Below are 23,947 nucleotides of genomic sequence, written 5' to 3' on the forward strand. Positions count from 1 at the left end.
ACAAGATTACAAGATTTCTGAGCCCTTATCAGAAAACCATATAAACCAACGCAAAGAATATTTTTATTTTAAAAACAAACCAAAACAAACAACACATTTAAAATGTCTAACATTAACCTTAACTCACATTGAAAAATAAAAGCACAGTCCTCAGAAAGTTTTAATCTGGATTAATCTTTTATGGATTGGATCATACTCCATCTGCTGCTACTTCAGAAAAAACCTAGCTGGTCAGTTATCATATCTACTATAAGGCCACCCTCCTTTACAAAACTTAAAGGTAAACTCTTTCTTACACAGAACTTACCAATGGCCTTTGTGTAATGTCTGGCTCCAAGTAACAGCTCTGGAGCTCTGTACCAGAATGTCACTACAACTGGATCCAAGTCTGCCAATGGCTTCAAAGGTGAGTTGAACAATCTTGCAAAACCCATATCAGCTAGCGGGGGGGGGGCAGAAAAGAATATTTTAATAAAGAAAATTTTAATACAAATAAACCAGAATTTAACAGTATTGCCAAAAAGCAATTATAAGTACAGCTCAAAAACAGTAAAATTTACAAATCGAAATTTATAAGAAAACAACAAGTTACTCCTAACAATACTGGGCCAATTTTATCTAAGGCTAAATTCCACTTACTTCATTTATAAGACTATGAAGGATGACGTTTGACTTTTAAGTGTTTTCATCATGATATTGTAAAACTTTACAAAACACAGATGCCTGTTTATTTAAATAGAACTGTAACAGAAACCTGGTTAACTAAAGTCAATAGTAGTAGGTCTCTAATGTACATTTTCTCTTTTATTTTTATATATGTTCACAAAACTGTGAGCTCTTGTGACTGCTATATATTTACCCAAAGTGCAAAATCAAAACGACTGCAGTGTAGATTGTTTTGCATTATTTTTCGAAGTATGCCTCCTACTTGATTTGGAGGAACGAACTCCAGAATCAGGAAAAAGTTCTTAACTGGGAATTAATGAAATCAGTGAGTGTATACTGTTACAGAAGTGTATTTTAAATGTAAGCATTCATTTTATATAACTCAAAAATTCTCTCTAGAAACAACCTTGTAAGTAACATTAATAAATGCTAGACGGGAAATTACAACATTTGGGTGTATATTCAAACCCAGACATTTTAATCCAAGTCTGAAACTTATCTTTCACATAACTTCACCTAAATCTTTCTGCTTCCAAAGTTATGAAATGCCAAGTATAATTTTCTTGCAGTCACCCATACTAATACAAGCATATGAATCAAAAACGGTTAGCTGAACATTTTCAAATACAACAAAAGTCGATGAATAGAAAAGAGGTTCCAGTATATTACTTCTTTCTTGATGACTGCCACATGCTTTCTTAAAGAAAATTTATATCCACATGACTAAGGCTTATGATCTGCACAGGTAATTAGATTTTGGTTAAAGGCCATCACAGTTACATGTGTTTCCCACCTTGACGCCGAATAGCCTTTTGCATAGCAAACCTTTGGACCTCTACAAACATGTCCATTGATGTTATTTATATAAAATTAAGAAAGAACAAATACAATTTATAAGTAACAATGTTATACTAACTAATCATAGTAGAAGTCAAAAGAACCCTGGCCATAGCTATTGTTCTATGTGCTTATTACTTTCTTGTTTCTTACAGATGCTTTTATCTCACCAGATGTCCTTGGCAAGCTTTATATACATCTACTAATATGTCTGGAATCTCTTAAGCTTGTAAACTCAGTGAAAGAAATTTAAAATTGAACTAGATGTTGTGCATACATACAGTCAAAGAATAATGAAGATTTGTTTCTATCTTACACTGAAGATGCAATTTTTTAAGTAATTCCATAGGTGTGCAATGACATTTTCTCAAAATGTTTACCTATTTTGACTCTTCCTCTTTCGGGACCTTCGCCCATTACCAGAATGTTTGCTGGTTTCTGGAAAACAAAACAAAAAGCAGAATATTTAGTTGACCAGCCTTTGATGATTATCTTCAAGAACAAAAAAAAAAGGTACATTTATTTTATAATGAAAACATTTCTATAAATACTCTTACAAGTCTAAAATTACCATACCTTTATGTTTTGCTGACATTTAGTTTTTATCCCTAGTTACCAATTTCACAATTAGAAAAATAATAAAGTACTTTGACATTTCACAGTAAGAAATGCAATCATTGATTAAATTTGCATTTCCATTTTTACCAGAATGATCACGTTCATTGGCGAGATTTTCTTCTACAGGAAAAGTTTATACCAGGCTAACGTTTATGCTACACGTCAATAATCTGGCAAGACCTACTTTTGCTGTATAACTTACTGAAAATTATGCCAAGTCTTGGTATGCAAATGCATAGATGAGTTTCTTTTGTTGCCATCATATTACCATCTACATCCCCATCTACCATTTTACTGTCAATATTACCATCATATTACCATCTACATTTTTAGAGCCATGCTTGTTTTTAGCGTATGAATGGCAAAAATCACATCGGCAAAAGCATTTTTTTCCACAAAGTAACTTGATTTCATGCTATGAGAATTCACTTAAAAGAGGAATCTACACAGACAGCTATATCCACAAGCTTTTGACAGTGTAGACAGCAGCTTTACAAGTAGAACAAAATCTTTATAGGCATTTTATGCAATCTGCAGTTGTTCATAACCAGCCGCTTGTGAACACCATATAAAATCTGCACATGACATCACAGCAATTGTTCTGCAATTAGGATCTAGGTTCCCTCAGACATCAACAATCATTCTTTGGAAGCTTTTCCCCTATTGTGTTAACAGCTGTAAAGAAGTAAACAAGATTGAAAACATTAAGTGATTTGAATGAAGAGATGCGTAACAAAGTTTCAAAGCAGAATTTTTGGAAGGTTCACCCGAACATTAATTATATTTAAAACCCCTAATGCCTGAAGATGTCTGCTCGAGCAGGATTTCTTCAAGAATCTGAAAGAGATGTCCAGAAAGCCAACATCAGAATCTCACTTAATTTCTCAGTTCCTAATGCTTGTCACTATTTACCTGAAATGAGACACTCAAACTAGGGTTACTAATTTGGCTCAAAATTGCAAATCCTTAGCTTTTTTGAAAAAACCAAACCAATCCACAAAAAAAAGCACTACTTCACCTATTCTTTCTCCTTCCCCCCAGGAAGCTGTCTCCCTTCCCACCTCACCCCCAGTGCTAGACATTGCTTCTGCCCTGGCTCCAGCCACAGGTTCTTTCCAACCCTGTTCCAGAAGCCGTTGCCTCTTTTACTCCTCCTTTTTTAATCTCAGGATAATTCTCCATACTACCCCTGACTTCTCATTCCCCAACATATTTTTGGAACACTTCAAGAGGGAATATGCACTCCCTTCTTGGATAATGCAATAGCTATTTTAATTGATCTTGAGTAAACGCTTACCAGCAAATCTAGGAAAGATAATGATGATGCTTGCTCTTAGCTAATATTTAATGATAATGAAATCAACACTTCAAGGCAACTGGTCAAACTCTGGTTTTACATTTATGTATTATGCTGAATTGAATATTCTGGAGAACAGAACAATCCCATTCTGCATATTCAGAAACCAGGCAGCAAGGGAAGCACGCAAGTTCGCACTACACTTTACCTCTGTTAGAAATCACATAGCCAAAATTGTCCCGAGACAGAAAAATTCCAGTTTCCTTGTCCGAATTCTTCCCTAAAATCCTGCCTAGCAACTTTGATTGAGAGTTGAGTATGAATCAGAAAAACTTCAATAGACCTTTACATTCAGGATTGGATTTTAGGCACTATAAAATGTTTTATTTGTCATGTAAACAGAGCTGGTAAAATGTAGTTACTGCACTGATTTCTAGGTTAGTTTTCTTCTATAGAAGAATTATGTTGTAAGAGATAAACTGTATAACACCAGGAGATGTACTAAGACAAAATTTAAAATCTAAGCAGATACAACAGGACTCTCAAAACAAAACATCTCGTATTCATATTTTACCTGTAACATTCCAAGATTCTTCAAGCAGCAATGTCTTCATAGAAAACAGTACTATTTTATCTGCTGACATAAACCACAATATTCACAGAATGGTTCAGGTTGGAAAGGACCTCTGGAGATCAAGTGCAACCCCCCTGCTCAAAGCAGGGTCAACTACAGCAGATTGCTCAGGCCAGAGTCCAGTTGGGTTTTAAACATCTCCAGGGATGGAGACTCCAGAGTCTCTTGTGAAACCTCTTCCAGTGTCTGACCACTCTCACAGTTAAAAAAAGGTTTCTTCGTACATTTAATTTATGCCCATTGCCTCTTGTCCTGTCACTTAATAGCACTGAGAAGAGTCTGGCTCAGTTTTCTTTGCTCCCGCTTATCCAGGTATGTATACACATTGGTAAGATCCCGCTCGAGCCTTCTCTTCTTGAGGCTGAACAGCCCCAGCTCCCCCAGCCTCCGAAAGACATCCCAAACCTCTAAGCAACCTAGTGACCCTACACATACAGGGGATACACTAGGTTAGAATCTATGGAAGCAAGGAACTTGTCCATTTATGTATTTTTAAGCCAGAATGTTTTGAAGAGATGTTGTTCCATTTAAAATTTAAATCTGTACTAATATTTAATCCACTGAGGATCAGAACCCTGCTGCTCAGGCAGCCAGCAGAGAAGCACGCTGATTTATAAACTTACCAGATTACATATCCATTAGCTCTTGTCAATCTCTCTATCTGAGAGAGTCGGGGCGGGGGGGGGCAGGTAGGGGGGAGAAGAGAGAGGGAAAACAGAAAAGGAATAAAGTGTGAAACAATTGAAAACTTAGTCTTATTTCCAAAAGAGCAAGTGCTTCTCCTGAGGCGCCACCACCACTGTAGACGACAGGCATTTCACGGATGGCATCTTGATGCCTGCAGGATCCCCACCGATACGCAGAGCGCTGTCTCAATAACAGCTCCCATTGCAGCAGCTTACTGCAAGGTGAGAAGTCTTCATTCAAGCCTGCTCCTTAAGTCAGAAGAACACACCTGAACTTGCTTCTTATTTCCCACACAAGCAAATTACTGCTTGGTTATCAGCTACTGAAAAGATAAGAACTTTCTGAGTTTCTCTTGCTAATCAGAGCTCTTCTGGTTAGGAAAGCATTTTCAACTGTGTGTGCTGAACCAGTCAAAGAGTAACACTAACCTGATAGGACCCATCTTTCTGAGATGAGACAAATGATATCCAGCTCCTGTGACCATGAAATTTTATTTCATAAAAATAAACAGCTTCAGAGTAGCTTAAAAGATAGGTCATGTGTTTTGCAGTTGTTTCATGTAATAATGGCTTGAACACTGTAAAGTAAAACTCCTCACCTCCCCCGAGTCTTCATGATACACAAACCACGCTGAGAGCAACCCAACCCTCATGGAGCAGGGGTGCTTCCTCAGCGCCTTAGCTAAATGAGCGGTACCAAGGCAGAGTGGCAGAACTTCAGGTGCTCAAGCATGGAGGAAAGACTTTGGGTTATTTTGACATCAGAGATCCTCAGGAAAGTAGGTAATGAACGTTTCCATCATGAGGTAAGTGAGAGGATTGCTAAAGGGAATGCAAACAACTTCTGCTTTTTGGAGAAGGGAGAACATGTTAGTCTAATCTCTGGATATGTAGGATTTCAAGTATAAAACATTTTACTCTGAGATAGTCACTTTATAGTCTACAATAGAATTACAGTCTAGTATAGTACAGTTACTGGACAGCTGCAAAAATCAGATTAAAAAGTGGGAATCAGAGAAATTAAAAAGTCCCATACCTCATGTATGTTCAGGCTACGTGCAAGTTATAAGCACTACTCTAGCTCCTGAAACAAATCTTACTGCTGTCCGCATGATGAAGAAAAGAGGGGTTTAGGTGGAAGAAAACATGACGGTCTAAGCAGCTAAGAGACCAAAACCTGAACATACTTAGAGTAAACCACGTCTCTTTCCGAGAGGACAGAATTTTATTCAAGAAAGTTTGAGAAGCTCTGTTTAAAATTATTAACTAACTTCGTAGTAAAGGGTGAGGTAACTCAACAAGGACTATGTTTCTGAGCCAGTGACATCCCAATTAATACCCTTCTCTATTTTCTTCAAACTCTCCCCCTGCTGAGAACACAAAACACCAGCTGGGAAGCAAAGTGATGCTGCTGCGTCTCCACCTATCTAGTTGCTATAGAAACAACAGAAATAGTAAGAGTTAGGAGTCTCACATTTAAGATCAGCTAGAAAAATGAACCGAGAAATCCCCACTGAGAAAAGCAGTTGAGGTTTGACTGTCTAAAGAACATCTGCAAAGGAGCAAAGTCAACAGCAACAAACAACTGGAGCAAAACCCTGAAATACCTGCAAAAAGGGATGTAGAAGGCAATAATTTAATGGTTTCTTTACAAGTAATAAGCATGGATAATGTATTTACTTTTCTACATCAGTGGGAGAGCAGGAATAAAGCTATAACAGATCTTGGTGGGACAGAAGTGGAAATGTTGGGCTAACAAGTATGTTTTAATAAATAGAAGCATCATGAATGGGATTAATATGGACATCCACATTATCTTAATCAATATGCTTCCTATTTAAATATTTAGACAGTAGATGAGAACAAAGGTTGAAGGAAAAGAAACCATCTATGGTTTTGAAAGAGCATAACAGGTCAAAACAGGAACAACAGCCTAACAATAGATGGCAATACTTAGTTTTAATGGTTATTGTTGTTATCTCCTCAACTACAGCGGTGACACAATTCTTAAGAGATTTGGTGCAGAATTACATTCCTGTGAGAAAACGTCCATAGGGACATACCACTTTCCATACACCATTCTTTATTGTTTATATCCAAACAAATGTGTTTCTCTTTTGGAATGTATCATTGGACAAAGAATAATCTGAAATTAAGAGGCTTCTATTGTAAAAGATATTGCAAGTCTTTTAGATAAAAGCTCTCCCCACAATTAAAGAAACTGGCTTGTGATGAGATCTTTTCAAGTCTCAATTATTTAAAAAAGCAATTGTAAACAGTACAGTGTTGATACATAGATGCGCTTTCAATTCACAAGCCAAAAACAAGAGCATTGGTGATTTCATCTTAGCTTTTAGCACACTGCTCTACAAATGGCAAAGGTCCTAAATGAGATGACAGCATTCCACTTCGTGGGCACTGCTCAAAAGACCACTGAGCCTTTAAATTCAAGATTAAGAGGGAGCTGCAGATTGTTCACAGAAATTTGCAAAGCTTTTGCTCTTCTCATCCACAAGGAAACACAGGCACTTTCCTGCCTTAAGTCAGCGCTATTCAAACCCAGACACTGTTTTCAGATCAATATACTGGCATACTGGTACTAACGCTTTTGATAACAATTGGTCTAATTAATGCAGGATTTAAAAAGGAAATGGTTCTAGAAAGATTTTATTATGCACTGCAAACCTCTAAATCATGATCACGTCCATTCGCATTACTTCCATAAAGTAAAAAAACTGTATAGAAAATTTGTTATCATCACTTCCCTCTCCTTTTTTAGAAAACCACTTGGTCAACACTTTTCTGATACTGAAGCACTAGTCAAAAGTATATCATATAGAGCAAAATATCTTCACATCTGCTTCTCTTTACAAGCCTTACATACTGTGAAGTCATATTAGAGTCACTGCTCTGATTACACAGCATCACTTTCAACTTGTTTTTTTTTCAGCTGTTATCCTTAACTTTACAAAAAACCCTATTTCATTATATTTTTTGCCTAGATTTGTAAATCCATACAATTTTCTTCTACTGTTTCTCTACTCTGTTAAAATGATTGACCTTGCAAAGCAGTATCATTAACAAATCTCATCAATATATTTACTATTTAATTCAAATCACTAATGTTTCTATAGATATCAAATTGAACAAGGCCAAAAATAAAGCTGATTACTGCAGCACATGGTCTAAAAAGGCAGTAAAATCACAAGGAATGCAAAATGCTTTGAAATAGTACATCATTCAAATGAAATAAAAACTTGTTTAAATCTAGAAAGGAGGAAAAAAACCAGAGGCAGACACATTAAGTAAATATATGGCAACACAGGAAGCAAAGAGTACCACAGAAGGCTTTTATAGTTAACTTAAAAAAAAAAAAAAGTCCAAAAGTTTTTGCAATACAAAAATGAAAATACAAACAAATGCAGGCAGTTAAAATTTTACAGCTAAGTGTCACCAGATTGTTATCTCTAAATTCGAAAATGTATTTGGTTATCATCAGAGGAACATCAGTGACAGCAAAAACATTTTCAAATGTATTCGTAGCATGTAGGAAACTAAATTTAATGCATATAAACATATTTATTAATATGATAATAATACATACATGGTAACAATTATTTTTATCTCCATTCTTGCTTCTCATAAAAACAATTTAAAAATGAAACATATACAGAACTGATAAAAGACATGGAAGTGTGTGCCACTGTTTGAGAGGAAAAAAATCTTTTGCATAATTCTGAGAGATGAAAACTGGATATTCCATCATAAACCATGGTGTCAGATTATGTTAGGGACTTCTGTATTCTGTAGCTGCTGAACTGATATAGTCAAAATAATCATTAATTCCAGATACCAGAAATTCTAATAGCAACCAGAAGTGCAGAATTTACCTCAAGCTCTGGAACTGATGGTAAGTAGCTAGAAGTAGGAACAAACTGTACAGAAGATACCTGAAATATTTCTTTGGAATGCCTTAGATAAAGATTTTGGCTAAACACATTCCTTGCCTGTATCCACTACGTGTTGAGAGGGGAAACGTACTGTTTTCATATCAAAGCTAGCTATCAAAGAAATCTTTTCTTGTTTATATATTCTTATAAAACTTCTCTATGCACAGAAAGCAAAATAAAGCAGAAATATTAAAACTATGCCTACAGTGCAACCATAAATCTGCACATATTGGGGGGGGGGGGGAAGGGTCCCTGAAATAAACTGAAGATTATCTAGCCTACAACAACAGCAAAGATGTGACTACGCAGGCTTCATTACTGACTGATTTAAACCAGCCCATGACTCTGGACAGATACTCTTTGGAGAATCAAAATCCTACAATGCTTTGGGCTGGACGGCACCTCTGGAGGTCATCTGGTGCTCAAAACAGGGAGGTCACCCTGCTCAAAACAGTGTCAACTTCAAAGATAGAACTGACTTTGAAGCTGCATCAGGTTGCTGAGTGTCATAACCAAGGGAGCTGCAATTCTCCAAGGACGGAGGTTCCTCAGCCTTTCTGGTAGACAACCCATTGCACTGTCTAACCACTCTCATGACGAAAAATTGCTTCCCGTCACCTAATCAAAATGTCTCTTGGGGAAACGTGTGTCTGGGCCCCTTCCTCTGCATACCTCTTAAAATGGCTTCATCTTCTCTACAGCCTCCCGTTAGGCAGTTAAAGTCCACTCTGAAAACACTGCATGCTGCTGAGTGCAGCGGCAGTAAAGCTAATGCAGGCAAAACTACCTCCATCACCCTGTTATACTCCTATTGCACCTTTGGCTGAACAGTTACATAGCTATACGTTTAACACTGGAAACACATATTTGAGATGACAGAGTCAGCCTAGAAGTCTAGACTCCGGAACACACTCATTAAAAATGTATTTTACCATGGGAAAGACCGACCTTTTTTTTTCCCTCCCTTCATTTTAACCAAATCAGATACAATCACATATAGACAAACTACCTAGTACGTTCTATTCGAGTTGCTATGCCTTCAGTTAGTCTCATAATAACCATCCTTATGGTAATGAAATCAGTGGTCAGCTAAAGTATTCATTTCTCTGTTTTACTTCATTTTTCATCACAGGTTGGATGTTCTCTTGAGAGGTAACTAAGCACATACCGCAACTGACATTAATTCTTTAAATTCACTCCCCTCAGCTCTACCCAGACACTCCCTCGAAATGGCCTAAACATCCACGTTCCTTGTAAAAATGCTCTGCTTCAAAATACATTTGAAACAATGGTTTCTTAGGCAATTGCTAGAAAAGATATTTAATTTATAAACTCAAGGTGTTTGATCATTGTTGAAACAGGAGAAGACTATTCACCAAACTCTATTCCCTGATTAATCAATGGATAATATAGTCGCAGTTATGTCACTGGAAAATGAACTGCAACACAAGGGGAATATGAAATAAGAGTAATCACAAGAGGAGAATATAATTCTGGGCTATATAGAAGTTCAGAAATGAAACAATCTTCCTTTCACACACCATTTCTTTCAGGTTTCTTATGGCTGACAGACCATTAAATTACTGCAAGACAAAATGAAAACTCCAGACAACTTTGGATGCCGGGCATTGCTTCTATTATAACAATCTTCACAATGTACTAGTGTACCAGTGGTTTCACCCTAATCAATGACAATGCAGTTCAAGTGAAAAAGAATGAAAAAACCCCTCACATTAGGAGAATGCCAAAACATTTGACACAAATTAAATTTTATGTTGCTATGCAACATTATCCAAAGCATTCTGCTGGTGCTAGTGGTGTAATAGCATATTTGAACTTAAAATGTTACATGCAACCTTGAGAAGGACAAAGAAGGGGGAAGATGGAAACAAAGAGAAAAATATGATCATAAATTATCAACGAAAAATAAAATGTCATAAAGCAAATGTTTAAATAATACACTGAATTCACATTGTCCCTGGGATTTTCAACACATTACAGTACACACTCCAGCAAAATTCCCATGAAGCTACTCAGCAATCATCTAAGGCCTTATCTTTAGACCTTGTCTGGGCTCTTTGGGAGTGCCAAGGAAAGCACAGGACAAGACAGATTGCTCAACCTCTGCTACCCCACTTCTGAGCAGTGCAGATGTGCAGGCCTACAATGCATGGGAACAGAAGAAAGGCTCGCCTCAGAAATAATTTGGAAGAATGTTCTGCTTTTTAATATATTACAAAGAGGAAATGGAGAAACAAATTTCACTCCATAAAAGCACAGTCAAACTCCTCCTCTGTTGGGGGGCTTCAAGAGACATCCCGAATGCCCCAAGATACCACAGTCAAGCCAAGTCTATGCATCTCTGATGTCAAGTCCTTATTAGATATTCTTCACACATGATCTTTACTCAGAATAACTACCTAAAGGCAAATAAACTGAGAAGATATTTGCACGTGTGAAATATTAAAAACACTACCACTTTATTCACCTTTTTAAAGGCAAAAGCTAAGAGACAGCAAGTCTGACAGAACCCTGACAGAACATGAGAAAACCTACGACTTTACTATCCTTAGGACTAGAATTTGAGAGGAGGGGGAAGTGAGATGGTAAGATTCTCACCTGTTCCCACTGTTGGAACTCTTCGCTTATTTGCATTACTTTGCTTCTGTTAAAGCAGCATGAAAATTATATACCATAATTGCTTTATCTGGTAATTATTTCAGTTGCAGCACTAAATTCCACCATTGCCAGATCCTGGTATTTGTTTTATACAATATTCTGACTACTCCTCCTGATGAAGCCTCTATCCAATCAAAAGACAAATAACTGGAAGTGAGACTGCTGACACCGTCATAAAACATTTTGTTAATTGCCTTTCACAAAGTATCTTTGGCAGTAAAACTCCCAATACCTCCATTCCCCTGAGGGTCTGATAGAGTCAAAGAATTAACAAAGCTTTTCTGACTGCAATAAATAATATAGTACCAAACGAATAGATATAAATGTAACCCATTTTCATTACAAACCAGCTTCTGCTTGGATAGCTTAGACTGACTGAATTAGGTTGAAATATTAAAAGTCCTTTAATGGAAATTTCAAAGGAGGAAAACAATAAGAAAAAGGTAGCATGATTATCTAGAGAAGTTACTTCCATGTTGAGTGGGTCTTAAGAGTCCCTTTTTGTCTGCACACGCACATGGGAATATAGCTTAAGGGACTCAGAACTATGGAATACATTTATTACTATTTTAGAGTATAAACTTTTCGTAAGATTTAGAAAAGCAATAAATACATTAAGTTTTACAGGATTTTACCAAAGGTTTATGTCTAATAATATTTCATATTGTTTAATTAGCTCTTGTCAGTTTATTACATACATTATTTTGCAGCATTAAGCTACATTATTTATCCACTTTTCATACATGCTCTTTTTCTATGCCTATAATCTCAAGGGAAAAAAAGATGAGGACCCATCTCTCCCCCCTGCTTCTTTCATGCTGAGTTTAAAGACTAGAAAATCTAATCCTTATATGATCAATTTAAATGTCTGTCATACTATAGCATCATCTTCTCTTTTGTGTGGAAATAATTTGCAACATAACCCCAATCCTTCTATAATCCTTCTCAGAGTATCTTCTTGAAGCAAGCTTGGTTTCCAATATTTGCAAGGATAAGTTACATGTCACTTTCTCACCATGGTTTGTCCAGCAGATCAGTGTTCAGGCTTCAGGAAGAAAAGTTATCACCCTAATACAAGTCTTGACGCCTACAGCAATACTAATTGGGATTTAACAGTCCAGTGGATCATAAGGTCTCAGACTCACCATCCAGTTACCACATTCTAGGCAACCTACTTATCAGTTGAGGCAGCACAACCTCACATGGCTCGTAGTGGGGAAAAAGCAACTATGGACTGCAAAGTGAGTAGATGCACAAAGTACATTGCTCAACTGACACATTCATTACAAATGAAGTTAAGCAAAACATACCCTTTAAAATCCATCCTGACAGAAACTCTTTTCCTAGTTTATCACCATCACTCTGTTCGCCCCAGGCCCCAGATAAAATCTCCCTCCATCACTCAGTGAGTTCACGCTGAAGCTCTTCCCTCACTCCTCAGTTTCATGACTTTTGGGGGATCCTCAGGCCCATTCAGGCTCTGATTTTTAAGGAGCCGAGCACCAACAGCCAGGTTCTTTAGCAACAGTTATATTTCAACCCCAGTTTTGTATCATAAAGTTGGAGAAAACTGATTCTCCCAGCTTCCCCTTGGAGGTTGTCCCAAGGTGTCTCCATCTAAACAAGCAGCTATGGAGTTTTAAAAGTAACCAGTAAAAGTGGTCTGCCTGGGGCATGCTACAACCGTGCTAAGAAATGCTCGATTTAACTTCCACTGTTAGTAACAAATGCTCGATTTCATTTCCACTGTTATTCAGAAGCACAATTGTTTCACAACATTAACTAGAGTCTATAGGAGAGCAGAGCACCCACATCATCTCAAGAGCTGTCCTGCACCACGTAGCCCACAGCTGCACAACCGTGCCCCTTAAAGCAGGGCTCCCAGGTAGCTGGTGTGCTCTGCCCCTGCGCCAACAGCTCAAGCTGCTCCATCGTGGCTGGGGCTCCACTGGTTCCTTTGGATCGAAAGGCGCTAATGAGATTTTATGAGGCAGTGAACCTAACAGGAGACACAGCAAAACATTTTTGGATACGCTGCCATACCAGTATTCGGTACTAGACTTCAATATTACTAAGTTAGTAAAAGACCCAACACGCTACAATGATCCTCTTAAGCCTTTTTAGGCTATTTTCATGTAGAAGAAAAAGTTAGGCAGAGGTAACAAAGGGTATGTTTAGAGACAGACTCATAAGTTACAATATTTCTACTTGTTTTCTGAAGCCTGAGAGAGATTTATTCATTACTTGCCAGTCTTAGATACTCCCACACAGAAATCAGATTAAGAGATATTAAGTAGCACATCTGTGTGTGTTTATGTAGTGATGACTTTATAATGCTTCTCAATACCAAGTATTTTTAATGTATGCACCCTCCGTAAAATTTAGAAGAATACTGCATTCCCCTTCTGCTCATTTCATCAGTAAATGCTATGGAAAGGAGCCTAATGTTCAGCTGGCATTCAAATTTTTATGGTATTCCTTCTGTAGGATAAGCTCCGATCTTCACTGCAGCATAAGCCCAGTCTGACAATAAAGGTCTATACGGTCCAGATCTGACTGAGGAATTGAAGACCTAACACTTAAATCAACACTAATTCAGAATTATCAGCATCTCAAAACAATTTGAAACCTTCTCATCAAGACAATTCTTCAGATAAATTAAAGGTCATATGTGCTTAAGCAGATTTTCCACCAATTCAAAATAATTTTCTAACAGGCCAGGCAGGAACAAGCATAAGCCATTTGAATCCAGAATGTATTTTCATTAACCACCATAAACAACTGAAAATTATAGACCTAGAACACTGCTATTCCAAACATCAGTGAACACTGCCTACACAACAACCCAATTCAAGTATTTTGTTGTTTATTTATGCAACTCTTCTTGTACACAAAAGGCAGAATGGGTAAAGTACTGAACAAACGGCTCTTGCTTTGGAAAGCTCAAGTCAGAGAGGCCAGTACAGTAACAGGGCACAGGAACGAATGCAGAGCTGTGCATCGCATGTAGGGAAGAAACAGCAACTGCGCAGACAGGGCTCGGGGGTTTGGTGTCAAGGAGGGAGAGAACTTGGAGAATGGTAACCAGAGAGGTTCTTTCAAGCGAAGACCGACCCATAAAACACCACATATGGCAGAAGCAAGGGACAAAGACCAAGGAAAGTGTCTGCAGCCACAGGCATAGCTGGTGGAGGCTGGGAAAGGTATATGAGCAACAGGGAAAAAATTGGCTCAGAATACAGAGATTGAAAACCTGAACTTGGTTCAAGAAAAGAAAAACTATTTGAAGTTAAGATTTACTATGCCAATTAAAAAGTTATGGAGACCACAAATTACCTTTTAAGAGTCTCAAGCATTTATCCCTGTTACTTAGCTGCTGCATGTATAGTCCAAGAGTTTTCTTGTCTTGGAAAAGAGAAATATTTTTGTTTTTCAGATACCATAGTATTTACACAGCTTGATAAATATTGATTTTCAATATTTTTTTTTTAAACATACAATAGTTTCACTTTGTAGAATGGCATTTGTAATTTGTGTTTTAGTATCAACAGTCACAGCCTAAGACAAGCTGGAAGCAAAGGCTGTAAGTACTGTTATGTACCCTGCTATCTTGGGCACGAGAAGTATTTTTCCCTACCCATAACTGCTTCTACAGTTTCCAGGTTTTCACTCAGAAGAACATCACTTCCTTACCCAGAACAGTCTTTCTTTCTGCAGAATACTTTGGAGCCGTTCTTTTCAAACCAGCACCTCCAAAATTTCAAAATAAAGATTCTGCAGATACCGAGGCAAAGTATGCTGGACACAATTAAGAAAGATTCATAGCTCCACAACACTATCGCTTTAGAGTTGTGAACACTGCTCCCTCCTTTCCATCTATGAATCTCTTACTCGCAACCAGATAGTGTTTGAGGGTGAAAGTTTCACAAGAGTTTAGGCATCTTATTCTTGAACCTAAAAACCCTGGCCACAAAGAGCTCACACAGCATTTCGGTGCTAGTGGGAAATGCACAGACCCCTCATATATTTGCTTGAATAACCAAATGCAGTAGATTTAGTGCTTCTCAACAGCATAAACAAGGTGCGAGATCCCACTTAAAAAATGGTTTATGTACATCCATTAAATAGTCATAGTTACATTCTTAGTATTTTCTACAGGCATTTTCATGTAGAAAGTAACACATCTGGAGTAGCCTTACAAATTAATGCAGCCAGAGGAACAAATTAATTAGACTAAATAGAAGTGTGAGTTGTCAGCACCTCCGCTAACATGCGGGTAACTCTTATCGCGTGGTATCTTGCAGCAAGCACTAAGCAGCTTGCTCCTCTTCATGAAGAAAGAAAGGTATCTCTTATTTACTGCAGGATACCGCTGGTAAAAGTGTGCCCACAGGCAGGTAGAGCAGCTAAAGGGTTTCGAGTTCATATTTTCACTTGCACTCACAATAAAGTTGTCTCCATCAAGAAAACATGTTTATACTCTGACCTGCAAGTCTCAGATGAAGAGGTTCCTCAGTTTAGAGACCATGCATATGATAATTGAGCTGTAGCAGAGCAGTGGAGAAATCTCTCTAGATTAATAATGAGTTTATCCATCTGCCCCTGTTTCTTACTGTGTTTACAAAATCAACGTAAGATTGAAGCAATGACATTTTGTCAAATCCATTATTATTCCATTAAGGCTTCCATAAGATTTATGGCAGCTTTCCAGCCCTCAAATTTAAAATAACCCAGGTAAGATAAAGAAGAGTGTTTGTATTGAACATATTTGATATAGTGACTTGAAGTGTTCACAGAAGTTATGACAGTTTATTAAAAGCTGCACAGTAGCTAGTAAAATGTTAATCTTCTGTCCTAAAACTGTACTGATTTGTGAATGTAAACAGAAGGAAAAAAAAAGATGTTGGAACAAGCAATGAAGGCAACCAGGCCACAACAACTTACACAAGAAGAAACTAATTCTTCATTTCCTTTCTTCAGAAGTGTACAAGATTTTTTTGGGGAAAATAAGTACATTAAATATACTTATTTTACAATATTTAGTGTAATGTACTGCTACAACATGGCATTTCAGATTCTAAAAGTTTGTTTCTGTAGTATATTGCTAGTATCTTCATTTTTATTTTACTACCTAATAAAAATGCATCAAAAGACAATTATATTAACAGATGCTTTCATGAACAACTACATTAGGTATTAGTACTACTTGTCCTCATTAATGCAAACCAAAAAGCAGTTCTTGGCAGGATATAAACAGGTGGTGCTTAAATATTTTAAGTAGCCAACTTAAGACAAGGTGTGGGAGTCTGATCATTAACCACTTTTGAAGATTAGGCACTTTCCAAATGACATACGCAGCACAAAACCAAAAAATCATTAAGTCATCTTAGAAAAATTTAACCTAACATGTTATCATTTACTTATTTATTAACTTGTTCATGTCTCTGGAGTTACTTGCAACACTTTTATAATAGTTCTATAGTGAGCATCAAGACTCCTCTTACACGTTGAATTGAAGTTGCTGTACTGTATCTAATACCATGTGGAAGAGCTAATTAGTTATTGACTTGGAATGCCTACAGCCAGTTTTCAGCACCAACTATTCAAAGGTTTTTCAATCAATTACCAATCGAGGCTGACTCTGGACTGAAGTCTGTGGTTGAAGATTTTCAGACACATTTACAAATTTGCCGTGCAAAACAATTGCAAGTTAATTAATCATGATATGGCATCAGCTTGACACCTCCAAAAACCCCATAGTCAGTAACACATATACTTCCAATAATCTAAATATCACAAACATTTCCAGAAAATTAATTTTTTTTTTGGTTGGTTGGTGTTTCACTTTTAAAGTGTAAGGACAGAAAGTTATCTGCTGTTTTAAAAAAAAAAAAAGCCTGCCAAACCCAAAATGGATAAACCCCCTTTTTTTATTTTGTAAAGAATTTTCCCAATAATCTCCAAATGCTTTACAAGAATTAGATATAAAGTAAGACATGTCAGAACTATAGACTGTAGTAGCTTAAACATACATGACCATGATGACACCATTCATTCCTAAAGCTACTAATGGAAGTTAAAAGCTAGAAGGCACAGGGAAAGAAGATTTGGTACATATAATTTTGAGTGGGGAAACACAGAAAAGCTGTTTTGGGAGGCAAAAGCCATAAGAAAGCCGGTCCCAACATCTTTTCTGAGGCAGAACCACCACAGTAGGGACCGTGATCAACTTCAGAATCTAAAGACCCTTAGGTTTTAATGTGTCTATGAAATTTTTTAATGACTATGGTACTTTTAATGAGAATCTAAAAAAAGGAGAATGAGCTCACCTGGAATGAGCGAGCTTTTTACCCCGTGTCAGTCAAGGTATGAAACATAGTGTTCTACCTGTACCAGCCACTGCAGAGCTCAAAGTTGTGACGGCCAAAGGGAGGAGCAATAATTAAGGTTGTGAAGATGAAGAAAGAGGAGTATTTCAGGAAAGTCAAAGCTGAGTCAAGGTTATGTGAGTAATGTTAAAGAGGTGGCAAAAAGCAGATCAACAGATACGGGAACGTGGGCAGAGGAGCGGGAAGTTGGAAGCAAATGAAAGATTTGCGTCAAGAAAGAAAACAAAGAAGAGTTGTGAAGAAGGCTCTACGTGCTGAAAACAAAATCTGAAATAGTTCAGAACTAATTATAATATTTTTCCATTCAACAATTATGCCCTTTTTAAAAATGAGAGGCAACCTGCATAGACATGCAGTGGCTGTGAGATACCGCCAATTCCTGAGAAATGTTCTGTGATTCATGCCAAAAACACGAGCATGTTGAAGTGTGGCAGGTCAAGCTGTCCTAATTCTTAATTTTTTTTTTTTTTTTAAATTAAACAACTCCAAACACATAGTACAGTTTCAAAGAAAGACATGATTGTCCTCACTACAGCAAATTTGTCCCAATTTACCAGGAAAAATGTCTATGTTTTTAGTGCTCGAGGTTTACAATTTACCTCACTGTTGATGTTGCCAATAAGTCCTTGGACATTCTCACAAAACATCAAGTGCTTAAAATGCAAATAAACTCCCCATAGCAATTTTTATTTTCTTTTTTCAAACTGCATAAATAGACTAGGCGCTCAACTCCTGTTCCTCAAAGCCAGATTATGACTTTTGAAAAGCCTGCTGTGCAACGAAATACCTTTGAGAAAACCCCTAGCTTTCAGAACATACCATCAGAGCACTTTCTACTCCATGTTACTCTGTCCCATGTTTTGCATATGCTATGCCCATCAGTTTAAATTCTCTACAGCTAAAACATCCATTTTGAAAATAGTCATGTTACAAACCTAGGACCAGGGTGAAAGTCTAGGGAAGCTTTATTAGAGGAAATAATAGCTTTAATACAGATTTAATGGCTGTAGTGTCCCTACTATTAAAAAGCTATCAACTAATTCGACAACTTGAAATCTGATATTAATAAGATGAAAAGGGATACTGACACACACCCACCCCCCCACACCCCGAATTCTGAACACAATTTTTTTGTAAGACTGAAGTGGTTCTTGCATACTGAAGACTAAACTAGACATGCACTATAGGAGAACTGTACCCAAAAGGTTTAACTGAATTAAATTTATAAGCTCAACATATGGGTACCAGTCAGAAAAAAAACCCGATAAAGTCATTATTATATTGACATTTTAGTTACCAGCATGTTAATTAAATCATCCTCAGAAACAATGTAAGGCACTTGGAAATTAATGCAGTAGCTGTCCAGTTTTAATGATGGTACATTAGGCAATTTTATCTCACTCTCATTAAGAAGTGAGATATCAAAGGACTATGCATTTTCTGCAGGATAAAAACATGCAGGTGAGCAGTTACTACAGAGCAACTAACGCAGAGTAAATCCACACCCTAGACTGCCTTGCTGTAACTTGTTCATGTAGCCATACCCTCCACTTTAGTTTAAGTTTTTCAAATAAATTAAATTAAAACTACCTAAATACTGAAGAAGGGTTCCAAATCGTGTGCACCAAGAAAAACAGCTGTACAGTTTAAACGTTACTGCCTCTAGCAGTCCACGCTGTCTCTCCACTGGAGATAATCACCCAGACAGCAGACGGTTGCAGTGAACGGGCTCCTCTGCCGTGGCCCTCCAGCCCACTTCAGCACCTTGGCAGGAATAAATACACCTTTGTCAAGGGCAAAAGTTAGCACCGGGACCGCGGGCTGGGACAGCTGCAGCGGAGAAGCACGCTTGCATCACTGACTGCGTGGTACCCACCATCGCCTCCAGCGCAGCGGAGGGCTGAGTGGTCTGAGACAGCACCACCTCGCACTGGCACAGCTCAATTGAGCACAACTCTGTTTTCAGACCACTCAGAATAGCCACAAAGAAATTTAACATGATTTAGTTAATTTATTTCAACAGTTAATGCAGACTGTCCTGAGTGTTCCCATGTACACCACCCCAGAGAGAGAGATTAGCATCTAGTATTTTTCCAATGAAGCAAAAAGAAAAGTCGTGAGCAGAATTGTGGGGATCAGCACTTCAGTAAACTACAGGTTATAAAGGGATATATAGCCCAATAGACAGGGATAAAATAAGCATAAAAACTTCCACATTGCAGGAGGAGAAATAGCTTGAAAATAAGATAAAAAAATGGAGTTGTTTTCTAGTTTAACATTTTTTCAAACTTATTACACCACTTGCAATATACACTCAGGTATTTTTATGTTACATAGAAAAGATGACTTATGTCCCCTAAAAGGTTCACTGCTACTGCAAGATCTTCCCATCCCACTACAGAAGCTGGCACCAAAGAAGAACAGCAGCTCTCCACCAGCGCAAGGAGACATGCACAGAGAAATAAGCTTCCAACTAAATCCTGCGTCCTAGCAAACAGCGGCAGTCAGCCAGCCACAGCATATGTATTTGCTGACAGTAAAATTAGTAAGAAGCTATTGCAAAATTATTATACTATCCAGATAACCAGAATTTCAAGCACACACATTACCCAAAACCTAAATGGCTCTACAATTCTCTTGGTTTTAGCCATCAAGAATTCAAATTAATATTTACTTGATAAGCAGTCAGTTTTAGGGCTGAGACTGGAATTCACATCCTGAATTTCAAGAAGCAAAAACAACTTTAACATCCCATTTAAGAGACTTCATTTCAGCTGAGCTGGCAAACAGCTAATCATACTCGCAGTTCAACAGCCTCAAAAATAACTTTCATAGCATTAGAAGTCAGTATCAGCTCATTAAAAGGTAACCTACTGGAGTTTGCACTTAATTCATAATTCTAACAATCACCATCCACAACTGTTACATCAAAAGTAACTATATGAAAGGCAAATCAAAGTAAAAATGTACAAGCATGTTTCATGGATTAAAGAAAAATGTAGAACAGAAGACACATTTGTGAAAAACCCACTCTTTGGCAACAATTACAGCATAAGACAAAATGGCTTGAGTTGCTGAAATCCCCCATTCCAAGGGGAATTTCAGGAATGCAAAATATTGTCTACAGATTTATTTTCTTAGACATGAGTTATATTTGAGAACACCAGCTACATAGAACATTATCACGCTAAATTTTGGGATTAGGGCTCAATATTTAAGCTAGCAGAATAAGCAAGTGTAAACTCTTAGTACCACCTTACTTCATTTTTATTACTATTTTGATTTTTTTTTTCCCCAGGTAAAACTCTTCAACAACAACAAAAAAAACCAAAACCAGAAGTGGTTAAATAGAAATAAACTAATACAAAACCAACCAAAATTTGTATTAAAAGTTTATTATGCCAGTAGGAACCAAAGCATCAGAGGGGAGTTAGCTTGGGGATGGGAGGGAGGGATTGTTTGCAAAACCGTAATCCCAATATAAAAACCATTTTTCACATGCCATCAGCTCACCTAAATAGAATAGAAGAATTTCCACACTGTTTTTTACTAGTTTAAAGTAGCACAGGAAGGTTACTGAAGTCTTGGGGAAGTGCTTCTACAAGCCACTGAAAGAAAACCAGAAGGTAATAGCAAGTTGTGCTCTAACACCACTGAGGCGCTGAACGAAGTGGAACGGGGGTCTGTCAAAATGCCTGTCAAATTCACACGGGCTTTGGCTTCCAGAGGGCAGGAAAAAAATGCAGAAGAGGAAGAACAGTTTAAAAAAATCCTGTTAGTACAGAAGTTTGGTATACGGAGAACTGTATGTGTTTAAGACTGACTACTTGCACTATGACAAGCCTTTCTTGACTGGAAATCTTCACTGCTTCACTGTTAATAGGTAAAAGAATATTATAAATACTTTTACTAGTGGTCCAGACATGCTGAAGGTTTGTTCCTATATTTATTAAAATGGTTTGAAAATTTAATGCCAAGGTGTTTTTACACGAAATTCAGAAAAACAAGTCTAGGACAACCATAATCCTCCCTAAAGATGAATTTGAAGGCCTAATGTCCAGTTTCTGAGAGGACCACTTCACATAGTCTGTCACTTCACAGACCGAATAAAGGATTTCTTCGTTTTCTTTAACTGACATAACTGTGGTATTTGGTCTTACAGCTACAATAAGGCCGATGATTTCTGAAACATTAGCCAGAAAGCAGAAAGGATGGAGGCTGGAGAAGACAAAGAGGCCCCAAGATAAGGCATCAGTGAAACACCAGTTGATCACTCGTTTTCTGCAGCAGAGTTTCTTTGACAAGATTCACACATAACAAAACTGAGGAATAAGCTAACGTCCTTTGTTAGTCACTGCAGTTTCCTGGATCACGGATCAAAGATGCTTAACTTAAATGCAAGACAATCTGCAATGTTACTGCAACATCTTAGTAGAGCAGTAATAACTACAGTATGCTTGCAAATGAAGAGAAATGCACAAGAGAAAGTGCAAGATGGCAAGCAACATGAAGAACAAATGCAGTGTTTTCATTTTTTCTTGAATATTATATGTTGTTACATTAGTTGTCTTCATTGGTTTTAACATACTTCTTTTAAGCTTCATTAATTTCTATTACTGTAAATATGAACATTTCAACAACGTGGTGCCAACCTTTGTAGCCTTATTCCGAAGGGGCAATGAGTCCATTATTTCTGGACTATCTGATAATCTGACAGACGGACTTGTAGCCAATCCCCTTATCCCAAGGGTACTTCCTCCAACAGGAAAAAAAAAGTGGTAAGTCTTTTACAAAAGAAAAACTTTTAAAAGCTTCTTCTAAACTTTGCATTTTTCATTTAGAACGCAAAAGCCAGTTTGCTCACTCCAAATGGTCAGCTGCACCAGTAAGCTAAATACATCAAGTATCTACTAGAAACCTTCATACAGCAGATGGTATCTGAATTGGGGCTATTATAAAAGATTACATTTTCCTTTTGTTTTTTCTGTATCAGGAAAAAAACCAAATAAATTCTAGAATTACTTTAATACTTTTGCTTCCTTCTCACCCTTTTTCCACCTCAGGAAAAGAGATATGAAGCTCACAGGAGCCATATGTCATCTGTTGACTTTAGCAGCAAAACGCAGCCAAAAGAACATTAAATCAGTCCCTTTGTTTCTTCTGACTCATCTGAATTTATATCCAGTCAGTGGTTTATGAGCATAAGCTTGTTTCAGAACCTCAGGTAAAACATTTTTCTTGAACTGTAATTATTTTTATTAGCAAAAATTAATCTACAAACATCTTCTTAATACTCTTGCCACAAACCAAAAGGTATGTATTAGTCAGTGTCAGAAAAACTGCTGTTTCCATGTACTCAATAGAGGTAATACTCTGTGCATGTCTTCATATACCTTTCTAAATCACGTAAAGATTGGTTTTTACAACCGAAGGAGAAAAGCAAAGTTCTGAGTAATGAGAAATGCACTGTTTTTCAGTAGGTGCTCCTCAATATATGCCTAATATTTAAACAGAAAAAGAAAAGAGAAAGGCATATGCTGATAAAACTCATTTTGCTATTCAGCATGTAAAATTTCCGGTTCATTTATCTACCTAAAAGCATGTATCCATATAGATACACATATAAGCACTCACATACCGTTGTTCCTCAGCAGTAAATAAAAAAGTGTATCCTCTCTCTAACCAGATATAAAAGGAGAAAAGTGTGTTAACCTTTCAGCTAATAAATTCAAATCACTTTCTAAAGTCATCATGGAGTCTAATCTCTCTAAATATGTAGGTTTAGCTTACATTTCCTTTCTTTTGGGAAATCTGCAAGCTGAGTATGATCATCAGTAAGGTTCTTTGACGCTGTGGAAAGTCCACTTCACCCCAAGAGATCATGCAGATGGAATAATAAAGAATTTAGAGGCCTGAACCATACACAGCTAGGGAAGAATGCGAGTTGGGAGTGCGTGTCCGTACACATTCGTGCACCCTTCTCATGCACACACACACACGCACGATGACACAGAATGGTGGGGATTACAATTACAGTGTTTTAAAAAAGTTTAAAGAAACTGGCAGACAGGTTGACTCGGTATTTATTTATAGGAGGTGTATGCGCGCCCAAATGGGTGACCAGGGCCAAGAAGCTTTTCAAGCCAGTGCAAAATTACTGGCAGAAGGCAGGACCCAACAGTTCTGCATTC

General features: G+C 37.4%; 1 protein-coding gene across 1 annotated transcript in view; it reads right to left on the bottom strand.

The window, feature by feature from the left end:
• The window catches only part of CDK19 (cyclin-dependent kinase 19), a gene marked incomplete at its 5' end in the record, with an annotated part of 107,534 nt that overhangs the window by 33,737 nt on the left and 49,850 nt on the right, over positions 1 to 23,947 (bottom strand). Inside the window, 2 exons of the mRNA XM_009584092.1 lie at positions 308 to 439; positions 1,884 to 1,941. Coding sequence (XP_009582387.1) covers positions 308 to 439; positions 1,884 to 1,941 — 190 coding nt within the window. The remainder of the gene's footprint in view (positions 1 to 307; positions 440 to 1,883; positions 1,942 to 23,947) is intronic.

Source organism: Fulmarus glacialis, unplaced genomic scaffold, assembly GCF_000690835.1.
Source record: "Fulmarus glacialis isolate BGI_N327 unplaced genomic scaffold, ASM69083v1 scaffold8578, whole genome shotgun sequence".
In the NCBI taxonomy this organism is placed as follows: Eukaryota; Metazoa; Chordata; class Aves; order Procellariiformes; family Procellariidae; genus Fulmarus; species Fulmarus glacialis.